The 14,027-nt window shown below is 41.9% G+C and overlaps 3 protein-coding genes across 8 annotated transcripts in view; 1 reads left to right on the top strand and 2 right to left on the bottom strand.

Annotated features, from left to right (window-relative positions):
- Positions 1-9,065, top strand: part of LOC126561874 (formin-binding protein 1-like) — a 56,151-nt gene extending 47,086 nt beyond the window's left edge. Inside the window, exons 3-11 of one of the 6 annotated variants that reach the window (XM_050218233.1) lie at positions 2,512-2,565; positions 2,805-3,240; positions 3,331-3,509; positions 3,591-3,780; positions 7,301-7,620; positions 7,710-7,793; positions 8,583-8,731; positions 8,801-8,961; positions 9,052-9,065. In XM_050218233.1, the coding sequence (XP_050074190.1) occupies positions 2,512-2,565; positions 2,805-3,240; positions 3,331-3,509; positions 3,591-3,780; positions 7,301-7,620; positions 7,710-7,793; positions 8,583-8,731; positions 8,801-8,961 (1,573 nt within the window). In that variant the 3' untranslated portion in view covers positions 9,052-9,065. Of the gene's footprint in view, positions 1-2,511; positions 2,566-2,804; positions 3,241-3,330; positions 3,510-3,590; positions 3,781-7,273; positions 7,621-7,709; positions 7,854-8,579; positions 8,732-8,800; positions 8,962-9,051 lie in introns of all 6 variants that reach the window. The other 5 variants (XM_050218230.1, XM_050218232.1, XM_050218231.1 and 2 more) reach the window with 5 other exon arrangements.
- LOC126561999 (protein alan shepard) overlaps positions 1-14,027 on the bottom strand; it is a 416,355-nt gene that overhangs the window by 269,309 nt on the left and 133,019 nt on the right. The gene's annotated exons all lie outside the window — the stretch shown is intronic.
- LOC126560964 (uncharacterized) lies at positions 11,850-13,957 on the bottom strand. The gene is made up of 3 exons (XM_050216914.1): positions 13,614-13,957; positions 12,597-13,533; positions 11,850-12,512 (listed from the first exon to the last, which is right to left on the bottom strand). The coding sequence occupies exons 1-3, from the start codon at positions 13,955-13,957 to the stop codon at positions 11,850-11,852; spliced, it is 1,944 nt and encodes a 647-aa protein (XP_050072871.1).

The following is a 14,027-nucleotide window of genomic DNA, read 5'->3' as shown; positions in this document are numbered from 1 at the left end:
GACAGGCGAGCGTTTTTTTTTTGTGTTTGTCGATACACATTGCACGAATGTTGGCATTGGATGGTAGTATAATGGGAAAGTGAGCGGACGGATATTGTTGCTCATTTCCTTTACAATGCAAACAATTTACCATAATTATCGTACTTGAACAATTTCTGAGGGTGTCGTCGTCCCTCGCTCTCGGAGTATGGCGAGCAAAATTCAACAGAAGTAGCAGACTAGAAATTAAAGCATTGAACGGCAGAGTAACTAAACACCTCGCTTGTAAATAGGGTCAGTATTGAAATATGTTACCAACCCTTTTCTGCACTTGCATGCGGGGAAGATACGCTCTAATATCCCTGAAAGAATGGCTGTAACACGATATATTTCACCTGGCTGTGGCTTCGTCTATTTGGGAAATTAGATTAGTTGGACCAATCATGCAATGCGTGTCGGTAATTTGAAGCACACTGGCTGCAGTGCTGAAAGCTAATCGTTTGTTTAGTGTGATTTGTTTATCTGCTTCATTTTCTTCTCATGTTTTCGGATCGAACGAAGCAAGTGTCCTCAAAAAAAGAGGGAGTGAAATTGATTGAAATATCTTCTATTGCCCTTGGGGCGTACAGAACTGTGTTCACAATTAATTTAAATATGGAGCGATAAAATTTGCTAACCTTATCAGTCGGCAGTCTTTTTTCAAGTGGTCAATTTTCGTATGCGTGTGCAACATTGTTTCGAAATGAAAATTAAAGATAGCGTCTGCAAGTGAACAGCGGTATCGCATTTCTAGCAGATAAAGATATCGATTAAAATCTTTTCCGGTAAATATACCATTCATATGCTGCCTCGGGTGTATAAAAGCACTCTGTCCGCTCCTGCATAGACTAGTGTTATGCGTAATAAGTAAGGGTGAGTGAGTGACTTCATCAATCTTGCTAAGGAATGAATTGAATGAACTCTTTACAAAGAATTTTTACAACACTTTTGTGATAGGAGCCATAAGAGAGCTTTTTACAACTATTTTGAGAATCGTTAAAATGAAAACTCGCTTGTGATCGAGTTGCTAGGCGTTAGAAGGATCAGAATTGCAAAGACTACGGAATTCTTAGTTTTTAACGTTCTCTACATTCTTTTTCTTCTTGGCTTAACGACCTTTCTAGGCCGCTTTCACGCCGGTCATCGAATGGCTTACCAAGTTTTGTGATACTAATTAGTTGAATTGTCCGCGGGATTTTAATTTCTGGATTTTAAACCCCGGTTCTGTCACGTAAAGGCTGGCGTCGTTGTAGCCTAATTTAGACGCAATTAAAATCCTCAGCATCAGACACATCGCGTATGCTTTAGTCATTGCTATTGCTTAAAACAAATTTCAAGTCTAGCTACAATGCTCAATTGTTTTGGAGACAATAGTACTATATGTATGTTAAAGCATTGTAAAACATTAAGATCATATGTCAACATTTAAAAGTGTAAATTGAATTGATTAGCTTTCTCAGTATCCTAACCTTATAACGTCATAATGTCACAAATAGTTCATGCGTTCAGCTAGTGATTTATGCTTGATATGGACATCGTGTAAGATCGTGCTCAGAGAGACGACTACGGATACAAAGATCCGATTGTCTGTAGATCATGAAATGTAGATGCTGCAACTGCAGCTCCCGCTTAACCCCTTCCCACATGGTTGCTGCTGGGAAAGGTATGAATCGATGGTGTGTCATCCATACCTTCCCTCCTCCGAACACATCTCTCAGTGTCGATCGTGCTGCGGTTGCAGCCCCGTTCCGTTCTACTGCACGTGCGATATGCAGTTGTATGCAGAGAAGAAGTGCCACAAAGGACGACACCATGCGGCATGAAAAGCCGACAGACTACACCTGCCAAGTATCTAAGGGTTAAATTATGGCTTCTTTCAAACCAAAAAAAAACAACACTGACAATCTAACAGCCAGCTAAAATGGTAACTTACAATGCCTCAATCAACACTACCGAACCAAACCGTACGAAATGCCAATCATCGACGTTACAACAAGTAGGTAACGTTACCGCGCGCCAGTTACACATTGTTACAGACAGTAATTACGGACATTTTAGTGCCATTGGCGTTTAACAAGGGATTGCGCAGGGGAGGGTCCATCGCTGAGTACAGGACAGGCCGGAGACTCGTCTATGGTAGTGCTTTTGCAGCCCTCTAAGGGCACACGGTTCTCAAATTCGTAAACGGATTGTCGGAATCACTGCAACAGGCGAGTGGCGTGTAGAGGTGTCGTTTGCGTTAACTGGTGGGTGAGACGCCGTCTTCCTAGCCACAGGTACCAATCAGTGATTATTGATGCTTGACGCTTGATATACTGCTAGCCGCCAGCTCGGGAGAACCTCTATTCGAATCGAGAATCGTTAGTGGCGCGCGAAACGTCGTTCGAAACGAATCTTGTCTGGATGGGAAATTAGTGACTTTTAAGAACATGTTCTCGCGTGCCTATTTTCTAACCTACATTTCTTTTTTCGTCTTTCCTATCTCTCTTTTAGACGGCTTGTGAAGAACTATCAACCCAAAAAGAGCAAAGAGGACGAAGAAAATGAGTAAGTAAATGAACCGGAAACGGTGACGAAATAACGCCCAATGTCGATCAAGAGCTCCCTATATCAGTTGCAACGGTCTAACGGACCACTCGTGGCTGATTACAATAATTTGTGTATTCAGTTAATAGAACAACCAAATCTCAACGTTCCTACGGCCCTGATTACAGAGATTACCCGATCGTTTCTGGAGCATTGTTCGTTCGTCCGTCTTACTGTCTGGCCTCTCTTTTCCGTTGTAGATTTTCCACCCTGATTGCATTCAAAAATGTCCTCAAAGAGGTAGCCGATCTGGCCGGCCAGCGTGAAGTGGTAGCAGAAAACCTACAGAACCAGGTGCTGCAGGGTATAATGCTGCTGTCGAAAATACTTCGCGAAGAGCGCAAAAAAGCATTGACCCAGGGGGCAGGATTGACCCAGTCACTTCACACACAGATCGGTACGCTCGATCGGGCGAAACGCAGCTACGAGAAGGCATTCCGCGAGGCGGAAAAGGCGATCGAAAGCTACCACAAGGCGGACGCCGATTTTCACCTCAGCCGTGCGGATGTCGAGAAGCAGCGCGTCAACATGAACATACGCAACAGCCAGTCGGAGGACGCGAAAAGCGAGTACGCGAACCAGCTGCAGATTACGAACAAGCAGCAACAGCAGCACTATCAAATCGCACTTCCGGAGGTATGGGGCACGATTGTGCTCGGTGTGTGAGCGAGCGTGGGCACAGCAGTTTTGTAATCGAATATTTCGTTCTTGCCCCGTGTGTTGCAGGTGTTTAACAAGCTGCAGGAGTTGGACGAGAAGCGAACGCGTGGCATGAAGGAATTCATCAAACGTGCGGCAGATGTTGAGTACGAAGTTTCGCCCATCATTGCCCGCTGTCTGGAGGGAATGGTGAAGGCGGCCGATTCGATTAACGAGAAGGACGATTCGATGATCGTAATAGAAAAGTATGCACACAATGTTTTTGTTTTTTTTTTTTTAATACTAAAGGTGATAATTTTCTAAATGGATAATGGTTTTTTACGCAGATACCAGTCCGGTTTTCAACCGCCGGGAGATATACCGTTCGAGGATCTTTCCAAACCCGACCCGGACGCTGCTAACAACTCGCAAACACACAACTCCAGCACCGGACTGAACCATATGACGGGGAAAGGCACAACGAAGGATAAGCTTAAGAAACGCGTCGGCATTTTCGGTATCTTCACCGGCAATAAGGTAAGCAAGCTCGGATGGGAAGAACGTCGGTACGGGCGCGCCTTATGCGATAGCTTCGAGACAAATTCGATATCCAACAGTTGCGCTTGTTAAGGTCAAAACATTTTCCCAAGACCATGTCGATCTTCCTTTCACTCATGTATTTCTTGAGCAGATCACCTACACCCGTCATAATATTATTATCATCTGAAGTTATTTCCCTATTTTTCCTTGTTAATCCTTTTATTTTCCGACAAAATATGTTTAGTTTTGTTTTACTAATCTCATTTTTCTTTACATTTCCAATGTCGTCCTGCAATTTTCTTCATTAAATTATGCTTTAAATGAATTCTTATTATAAACCAAATCGACCCATATTGTCGACAACCTATGTGCCGCTTCTTTGTGGCTGTACCAAACCCGGGGGGGGTGGGATGAAAACCAAACCCATCTTACCCTAATCACCACGATATGATAACCGACTGGCGATATCTCATTTCTTCCCGAATGAATGAACGATGGAGTGAGTATTACTGGTGCGGGCATTGTCCCCACACAATTTGACGGCTCTTGGAGTCCGTCCGACCGGACTTCAGGGACACACTTCTTGACCACACCAAAACAAAAAACAGCACGTGTGCGCCTGTGGCTATTATCACCAAACGCTTTTTTTCTATTGCAACAACTGTCGAACGTCTAACGACACATTTATCCGTTCTCTTGTGCTTAAGTGTGCCTTTTACCTTCGGATTGCGCTTTATCTTGTGAGCGGTTACGATAGCTTCGGATATGAGCATTTTCCAAAAAAGCTTTTATTACTATCGGGCATGAGTCCTCTATCTAAGTTTGTCGCACTGGGTCGGACCTGTTGTCCTCTTCGGTGAAGTAGTTAATCACAGTGTGTTCGGTGGCAGCTACTACTGGTCCATCTTCTTCATTAAAGTAGAACGCAGGCTACTTCAGAAATCTAGTGCACTATGCGGTGACAATTGTAAGAGGCTTGTGTGGGTGTGTTTGCTTTCTAGTGTATGTATCAGGTCCAATCGCGCCACTTGGCAAAATTACCTGCTCTTGGTGGATGTGAATACAATTCGCTCGGTTTGCAGCAACCGAGCGTAGGTGACACTGGAATATAGCAACACCCGATCCTATCAGATGATCGCATATGATCTCACAGCACCATATAAGACCTCTTAGGTGAATCACTGCTTAATAATGTATGTGTTGGCTACAAATTTCGCTTGAAGGTTCGCTGCTTCTGCCAATTAGGCCTTTTGAAACCCTTCGTCTAAGAAGACTGAAATATTTCTTGTTTTAAAAATCACCTCAGTAGCGTCGCAAATGACTCAACTTTCTAGCAACACTTTCCATTTTAGTGAAACAATTTTCACAGCTATGATTATGATTGAAAACTATTGTTTTAAATATGCCGGTATGCCGGCAATGTGTTACCCGTTCCGAGAAATTTTTACTGAGAACTGGGAAACCTTCAAAACATGAAAATTGTTTTATTAATGTGGACAGTGTAGAGCAAATGGTATGTAATATTTGTGCAAGTTGTGTATATGTAAATTTAAATGGTTTTAGGCACCCGAAAGCTTCATCTTAGTCCTGTGTATTAATGTCTTTTGTGTATATTTTATGAGATCCTTGAAACATAACAACGTATAACGTTCTACTTTGTGCACAAGAAACAAAAATAATCAATAACAAGGATAAAATATAGGTTTCCGCATATTGCACGAACATTTTCAATATGTCCGTTCGTTACTGATAGCAACGAATTAAATAATAATGAATAATTCAGGACTTATTCTTGTCTTAACACTTGTCATTTAATTTTGTAATAATTTGAAATTTCAACTGTTACAACACATATTAAATATTCAACCAGGTTCGCAAATACAGATTTCTACTCTCAAACTATCTGCAATGAATTACAATGAGTCTTATGAAACGAGCTCACAATAACGAGACGCATCACAAATCCTTGAGTGACAGACATATGACACACCAGCAGGGTATTCCCGGCGACTGGTGTCGCGACACAAAGCCCATTATTGGAGGCTCGCTACTGTCGGCGTCTCGCCGCGCGATCCTGTCGTTTTGTTTTTCTGCCGATCGATAAACAAACACTCTGCGTGGCTGGCCGACTTGGCGACGATGACTACTCGCAGCGTTGGGATGCATTCAGGGCAGGCAGGGACACACTAAGCGCGCCGTAGCAACGTGACCTGCTCCGTGAAGTGTTTAATATCGGTCGACACGCAAAGGCTATTTCGGTTGCGTTTTATTTTGCTTTTGCATTGTTTCGTCCGTCTCTCCTGTGCTGTTGCCTGTGTTTTCGTTTAGCGGTGCTCTGTATCGCGACAAGGTTAGCTTTAGCCCTCGCCTTTATTATCCCTACGAACGAAAGGATTGAGTGCATGGGGACCTGGGGATGTTCGTGTGATGTAATCTATACGGTTTCGCATAATTCACTCTCACACAAGCGAGCACACTTGTTGCGGTGCTGGCAGGATTCATGTCGCGTATGCAATCGGTTTTTTATTACACGCAATGACTCATTTTGTAGTCAGAAAATAAAAGCTAGGATCTGGTGTTTTATTTGTGCAATTAATTATTTCTTGTTTCTCATTAATTTGTGGCAATTTTCCATGCTTTATGTGTCACATTCATCATTCCTTCCCACCCAATTTTGTGTGTGTTTGTAGTAAATAGAGTATTTCTTTTATTCCATGCTGCCTTCCTACTGAAAACACTACCCACCAAACAACACTAACAAACAAACAAAAAACATTAACATTCTATTAACAAAATTGTTTATAATTTTTACAAATTTTATACAATTATTCATCAAAATTTTCCTCTCATTCGGACCACCGATCTTTCCATGCGTTTGGTGTTGTTATTGGTGCTCCTTTCACTGTTCGGCTGTTCGATGTTTGTATATGATGTGCTTTTTGGATGTGTTTGGTTGCGCTTAATGGTACACCCGTGTCTCGGCGGCAAATCCTTCTAAACCACTAATCGGCAAACTAACAACACAACACACAACACACGCTTCATCACACCAACTCTTCCGTGTTTGTAACACCCTCGTACAGAAGATTCTTGAAGCCTGCATAAATGTAAAGGTAATAATTGTCCTCTGCTGTCGAATTCAAGAAGGAATTCAAGCGTTTGTGAGTGTGTTTGCGTGTTTGTATGAAAATTGGATCAGCAGTTGTGCTGCTTGTAAATTCTGTGTGTGTGTTTAATTTTATTTACCATAAAATTATTATGCTGGATGTTTGTATGCAAAATTATGTATTCTTTGTGTTTTGAGTGTGCTTTATTGATACATTGGTATTTAGTTGTTTTATTTTTGCTGCATGAGTTGAATTTGTAAAATGCACAAACAATTTAAACCACCATAAATGAAAGAGACTGTTAGTAGACCATTTAAACAAATCACTTTATCAATTAGTTTTCTAATCATGACTTCCCCTTATCTGCACAAACCCCGTTTTAGAACAACCTTACCACGGACGGTCTGAAGGAAGATTTCAGCGACCTACCACCGACGCAACGGCGGAAAAAGCTTACCGCCAAGGTGCAGGAACTGCAGCAGAAAGTAGCCCAGGAGCAGGCCGCCAGCGATGGGCTGATGAAGATGAAGGGAGTGTACGAGGCAAATTCGATGCTGGGCGATCCGCGCACGGTCGAGGAGCAGCTAAATGAATCGGTTAACCGGTTGGACCGGCTACGGCACGAGCTGCTGCGCTACCAGAAGCTGCTGGAGCAGGCTAACAACCAAACGTTAATTCAGCACAGTCCCCAATCGAATCGTGTGATACAGAACGGACAACGGTCGTCCAGGTGTGATGCCGGATTGGGCACGATTGAATAAGTTTCATGCAAATAGAACATAACATTAATTGCCTGTTCCGTGTTTCAATCTCTTGCAGACATTCCAACGGTAGCAGTAATCACGAGAACAGTCACGAAGATAATGGCGAAGATCATCCTGACGATGCGGGTAGCCTTAGCAGGTCAGCTTCCGAAAGTAGTGTACAGCAAGCGCAAAATGGGCTTAACATTAACAACAACGGGTACAGCTCAACAATTGTTTCTTGAATTCCTCTTCCCCTTTTTCCCAGCCTTTCCTTGCCGCCTATCTCTGTTAGTAGATGTAGTAGTAGTATTAGTTCCCAGAAAATCTTTTTGTAACTAAACACTAAACAGCTTCCGGACGAGTCTTTTGTACATACAAAAATTATTTAATTATTCCGATGTACAGGGTTTTTTACTTGATAATGTAAAAGCAGCAATGATTATGGAATACACTTGAGCTGAAATGCTAAGAGCTGTAAGATACGCACTTACTCGTGCGCTGCAAGACAGTCTACAATTCCATCTGATGCGATTACAGTGTCATGTGGTAGTTTTAAAATAAAAAGATATTTCTTTACCATGTCATCTGAAGCATAGCTTAGCACTTCATCTGAAGTGCTTAACATAATCATCGATGCTTTTGTATTATCAACAGATAAACCCTGTAATTCGAACCTTCCATTTGCCGCTTTACGATACAAAACCTATATGTGTGTGTATATACGCATTGTTTGTATATAGTTCAGTACACAATTCAAACCACTTATAAAGCCACAATAACTGTACCGAAAGTTAATTAACCCTATCCTTAGTATTGGTAGATTTAGCTATTTCCACTGCCACAAAACCCTTTTCACTTAGATTCTTTTCTTATCGAAAATTGAACCAATGTCGCTAATATTATACTGTTGTTTGGTCGTTTTTTTTTCGTTCACGTCCCACAGCAGCTCAGCGAGTCCGGAAAGTGGGCTGGGTACATCACACACGTCGCTGCCCGGTTCCGGTCAGGGTAGCACGAACGAACAGCCGATGAACGAGGAATACTACGAAGCCGATGCGCCACTGGGAACGTGTCGAGCGCTCTATCCATTTGATGGTAATATTTATATACTCGTATTATAATCCATGTTTTATATGACAATCCTTTTTCCCTCTACTTTAACAGCAACGAGCGAAGGCAGCATTCCAATGTCGGAGGGTGAAGAATTGCAAGTGATAGAAGTGGACCAAGGGGACGGTTGGACCCGGGTGCGGCGGTATAGCTCGAAGGGCTGGGAGGAAGGGTTCGTACCAACGAGCTACATTGAGTGTACGCTGTACGCGTAGGTAGGATGATAGCTAGGGAATTGAGCAACACAAGCTTTTATAAAGACAATTTACTTATTCCTCTTTTTTCTATTTCCTTTTTTTTTTTAGTGTTGATCACCACCTTCACCTCCCATTGTGAGTGGAGCAGGATGTTCCCCTACCCCATCCCAAATGTAAATAGTTAATATTAAACGCTGTGCGCCGCGCGTGATGGGTGAAAGGGAAAAATATTCCTCCGGCCGCCGCAGCACAAACATCAATGTATTGCTTTAGTCGGACAAATAGTAGTGGCAATTAAAGAAAGAAAAATATCCATGCTTTGCAAAAAGGGACAAATATGCAGCACGAGAGAGTGATTGAGTCTGTGGGAAGTCTCGTGTGGAATAGAAGTGTCAAATTCTGCTGACATTGTCGAATAATGATAAGTGAATCAAAGCCAAGATCCACACATTATAGCACCATTATTTTTGTTTCTTTTTTTTTTAATTTTGCTCTACTACGCTAAATTGTTCTCCTGCCTGCCAAAAATGCTTACAATGGCAACTCGTGTAAGCCAAGCCGTCTGCAGGAAGCGGAAGAACACGCACTGGTATGCGGAAGAACCGCTTCGAAGAGCTAGCAATTTTGCTTGAACTTTTAGGAAATTTAATGTATAATTAGGAAGCCATCGTGCTTTGATCGGTGATCGGAGAATAGTGGACGGGCCTGGAAATCGTTATCAACACACTGCGATGGCGCTTTCCTTTTTTTCCATATTGAAAGGTTAGTTAGTGTTCTTTTAATATGAAATTGGCAATTCTGAATATGCTTCTGCGATGCATTCAAATATATCCGTGCGTGCGCGAATAGAGAAAATAGTAACTCTCGAATCAAACAACAAAAGCACACGAAGGAAGAAGGAAAAAATCAATAAAATACGTGCGCGCGTAATCTATTGCCATTAAACTACATTATTAGCACGTTTGATGAGTTGCAGCACACACCGCTAGTAAAGGGAAAATCAAACTCAAATCCTAAAATATCCGACGCACGCGCGTGCAACTTCCCCACTGCTAAGTAGGTAATATCCATTCGAGCTTTAGTGGATCGTGTATTTTAACCACTCAAAGTTTTTAGTTGTGTGTGATTGTTTTTTTTTTTCAAATGCTTCTACAGTTCCGTTCTCACTCCGGCGTGTCCATTACATGAGCAAACGAGGAGTTTAAAATTGATATCATACTAAATATCGCGTGCATTATCATCATCAGCTTGAAACACCAGCTGAACGACGTGTAAGGTATGGTTTAGAACTAGACTTAAGAATGCGAGAATAAGAATAAGGAAGAAAACCAGAGCGAAAATGGAATTATTCAAATGGTAGTGAGGAAAAGGCAAACAACTATTGTGTTAACGTATTACTGCTCTTATATGTAGTGTCCCCTCCGTAGTTTTCTTCGTACACATTCGCGTCCCTAATCTTTATTTGTCCGGTATTATCCAGTCGCGGGTGTAGTCAACGCATAAAATAAATCAAAAATACGTCGCATCCTTCGTTCGTCTGTCATCCCATTTCTCATGAAAATCCCAACTCTGTCCGATCATATTCACACCGTGGCATTGAGGAAAGACCTTTCAATTGTCAATATACTGTTACACACATCCATCGTCGATACTACTGCTTAGGTATTGTCGTGATATACTCTAAAGCGTTTACAAAACAATGATAACGATGACTTTGCTTCTTCTTCCATTCAGTAAAAGAACTAAATCTTTAATAAAAAATACTCTATTGAAAAATAAAACTGTAAATGTAAAGCAAATTAGAAAGTTCATGCCGAAACATTAAACATAATAATTGCTAGTTGCATGTTTGTAATGTAAACCAACAAAGTGCTCCTAGCTATGCAACAATATTAGCGGATCTGTTAGTTGAGAGCTATTTTTCTGATATTACAAAAAACAAACCTACAAAAAAACAGTATAATCAACACTTCGATAAAGAAAAAAACAATCGTAGAAGGAACTGAAAATAAAACATTTACTCTATCTCCTAACCGCAACGTTTACACATTAACAAACAAAAAATTCGTAGTTAAAAAAACACAACCTATTTGAAAATATATAAATATATCGAAACTCTATATATTTATACACCGCAACACAGATAACGATATTTATGAGCGCTCAATTGACGGCGGTGCCTAAATTTTTGGTCCGCATTATTAACAAAAATATTACTACTCATCCTAAGCATTATATGCTCACACACATTCGACGAAAAGTGATCCTTACGTACGGTTTTTTCCGAATGATGAATTGATCAGACTTAACTTTCTCTAAACCTCAGTTACCATGCCCTGAACAAAAGGAAGAAGAAAATTATTAGAAGAAAAGAAAAAAACACAGAAAACGCACTGAATTGGAAGAGAATGTAAGAGAAAAATAGCAGAAGGAGACGACGACGATGGGAAGATGATGCTAGATAAAAATAGGGAAAAAACAAGCTAACAAATTGGAAGATGTAGATTTAAGTTTGTAAATTAAAGGACAAAATTTAACACCATTTACAAAAGGAAGGGGAAAAAAAGAGTCAACCGTTGCCGTAGCCTGATCTTCTTTGCTAGCGGGGGAAAAACAAATGAAGAAGAGTTATTATGAACCTAATTCATGTTCTATCTACACACATACAAAGCAGGATCGCTGCCTGATTATCATCCCTTTCGTGACTTCTCGTACACTCATGCATTGGTTCCGTTGCATTGTGAAGTGGAAGCATCAGCAGCGAGCGCGCCTGTAAGTTTTCACAATTTAATGAAAACAAAAAAAAACGCCCGCAAACAAAAAACAGCAGCAGTAAGAATAAAAAAACTATACTCAAATGTACACAATGTCCGGGTTGTGATTTAGTTTAGTAGGCTTAGATTCGTTCACTGTCGTTCGGAGTTGGCTTTACCGTCCGGTAGCATAGCAACGAGCAGACTAGCACGCAAATCGACTAGCAACATTCGTTGCTCATTACTACACATCCATTGCTCAATATTGGAAAGCCCGCACCAAAGGTTCCGCCTCGAAGTGCCATCCATCGTATGCACGGTTCCGTAAATGGCTCGTAACCAGTTCATCCAATCGGTTGCAGTTTCGTCGCTCTGTTGCTGCTGCTGCTGCTGACAGATGGAAGCTAATTTGCTCAGCACTTTCTTAAGAAACCGTCCAGTTAGGCTGCATTTGGACAATAATACGGACGCATTGGAACGTGCAGTAGCGGGTGCTTTTTTCGTCGACAGTACGGCGAGCAATGTTTTCGTGCTAAACATCGTCAGTAGCTTGGTGGCCCATACATCATCGCTCCATAGGATTGTACGCTCCTGCAGGATGGCAATTTGCTGGTGAAAGATAAGCTTTTCGTCAAAGTTTTCCGACCGTAGCTGAAGCAACCACTCGATACGGTGAACTGTGACCGGTAGTCGTCCGAACACGTTTTCCGCTGTTTTGTAGGTTAGCACGCTTATCGTCCCGGTGGAAAGAATGGCTTGGATTTGTTTCTCTGGATGGGAAACATTTTTGATAAATGCTTGGCAGTTTGAGTATCGCTAGAAAGAAAGGAAGAAAAACAAACGTTCCCTTTAACATGTTTTTCTATAGTGAAGAAAAGCATTTTTTAAGCGCATTAGTACCGTTAGTCCATCAATAAAGTGTTTCACAAGAAAGCTCGGAACCTTCCAACGCTTGTAGTAAATTATGTTAACCGATGCAATGAGATTGTAGATATAATCCAGCTCCAAGCTAGGGCTGCTAATTCCATCGAGCAAATCCAAATGCCGAACCATAAACACAAAGCAAACACTCTCAATGGTTAGCTTCGTACGTGGAATGTTCAAGCAGAGGAACCGAGCATTCGCTAGCTGCGCCAGATCGATGTTTTGTATCATTTTTTCGATCAGTTTCAAAAATGCTCTAAAATGTACCGTCCGCTTAACGGGTTCGAATCGAAATAGGCTATGGGAAAGCACTATCGTAAGGATCGTCCTTACTTTATGCAGCAGTACGCCATTCTGCAAATGCTTCCCTATGCATAGCAACCGAACCAAACGTCTCGTACCACCACCGATTGCGTCCGCTAGCAAACGAACGATGCCCAGCTTCAGGTGGGTAAAGATGTCACGCTTCAGCATACCGTACAATACGTACAGCAGCAGCTCAAAGCTCCTGGCGTCGGTCCATTCCGTTACTAGGCGAGCGAATATTTCCTCGTACGTCAGTCGCAACAAAACTTCAACCGGATGGACGGTAGTGGTCTGCGGGCTGTAGAAAACATCCAGCAGGGTGTGAGCAAGTACGGTTAGCTCGGTTGCTACGGTAACGTCGTTCGGAAGCTGCCTGGTAGAACCGATAACGCTGCGTACGAGCGTACCGATGCCACACTGCTTGTAGAGGTTCGAATTGTGTCGGCACCATTTGAGCGTTGATCGTACCGCTTGGAGAATGTGTTGTCGTTCGGTTAGGTTGCTGATCGGCAATCGGTACATCAGCACTAAGATACATTTCATAACCGACACAGGAAAGACATCTGATGAAACGATACCACCACCTTCAAGCACAATAAATGATACCCTGGGGTGAGAAATATAAACGATGTAAAAGGATATAATGTAACTCTTCTTATTTTAATTCAATTGTGTTCTTATACGCACCTGCTTAGATAGTTTGCCAGCTTAGCACAGTTGTCCGTTTCCAGGACGTTTGAAACGTAAGACAATAGCTTACGATAAGAGCCTATGACCTCATCCTTTGCTACACCTACCGTTAGCAGCTTTATTATAATCTCCATCGCACAAGCAATCGATTGAAAGCGAACTTCGTAACATTGATTCAGCTGGCCGCACATCGCTCGCACTTGGTCGTCAGACATAATCGAACCATTTTGGTGGATATCGTTGTAGATTTTTTGCATCAGTAGTCTTTTCTGCTCCGGAGTAAGTGATATGGCGTAGAAGGTGTTGATTGTTGGCCTACGACAGTTAAACTTCTTGTCCATTTGGGATGCTGTAACAGAAGGAGAATCTGAAAGAAATTCAGTGTGTTCTTCCGTTTTGCAGGAAATGTAT

This window comes from Anopheles maculipalpis, chromosome 3RL (genome assembly GCF_943734695.1).
Source record: "Anopheles maculipalpis chromosome 3RL, idAnoMacuDA_375_x, whole genome shotgun sequence".
Lineage (NCBI taxonomy): Eukaryota > Metazoa > Arthropoda > Insecta > Diptera > Culicidae > Anopheles > Anopheles maculipalpis.
The sequence above is the reverse complement of the archived record's forward strand: the minus strand, read 5'-3'. Positions and strand labels throughout refer to the sequence as shown.

Bases quoted from the DNA above. Each gene is read 5' to 3' on its own strand.
- LOC126560964 (XM_050216914.1), bottom strand. From the start codon at position 13,957: ATGGACAAGAAGTTTAACTGTCGTAGGCCAACAATCAACACCTTCTAC. The intron at 13,534-13,613 runs GTGCGTATAAGA...TTCTCACCCCAG, and splicing joins CTGGCAAACTATCTAAGCAG to GGTATCATTTATTGTGCTTG. The intron at 12,513-12,596 runs GTACTAATGCGC...CTTTCTTTCTAG, and splicing joins ACTTTATTGATGGACTAACG to CGATACTCAAACTGCCAAGC.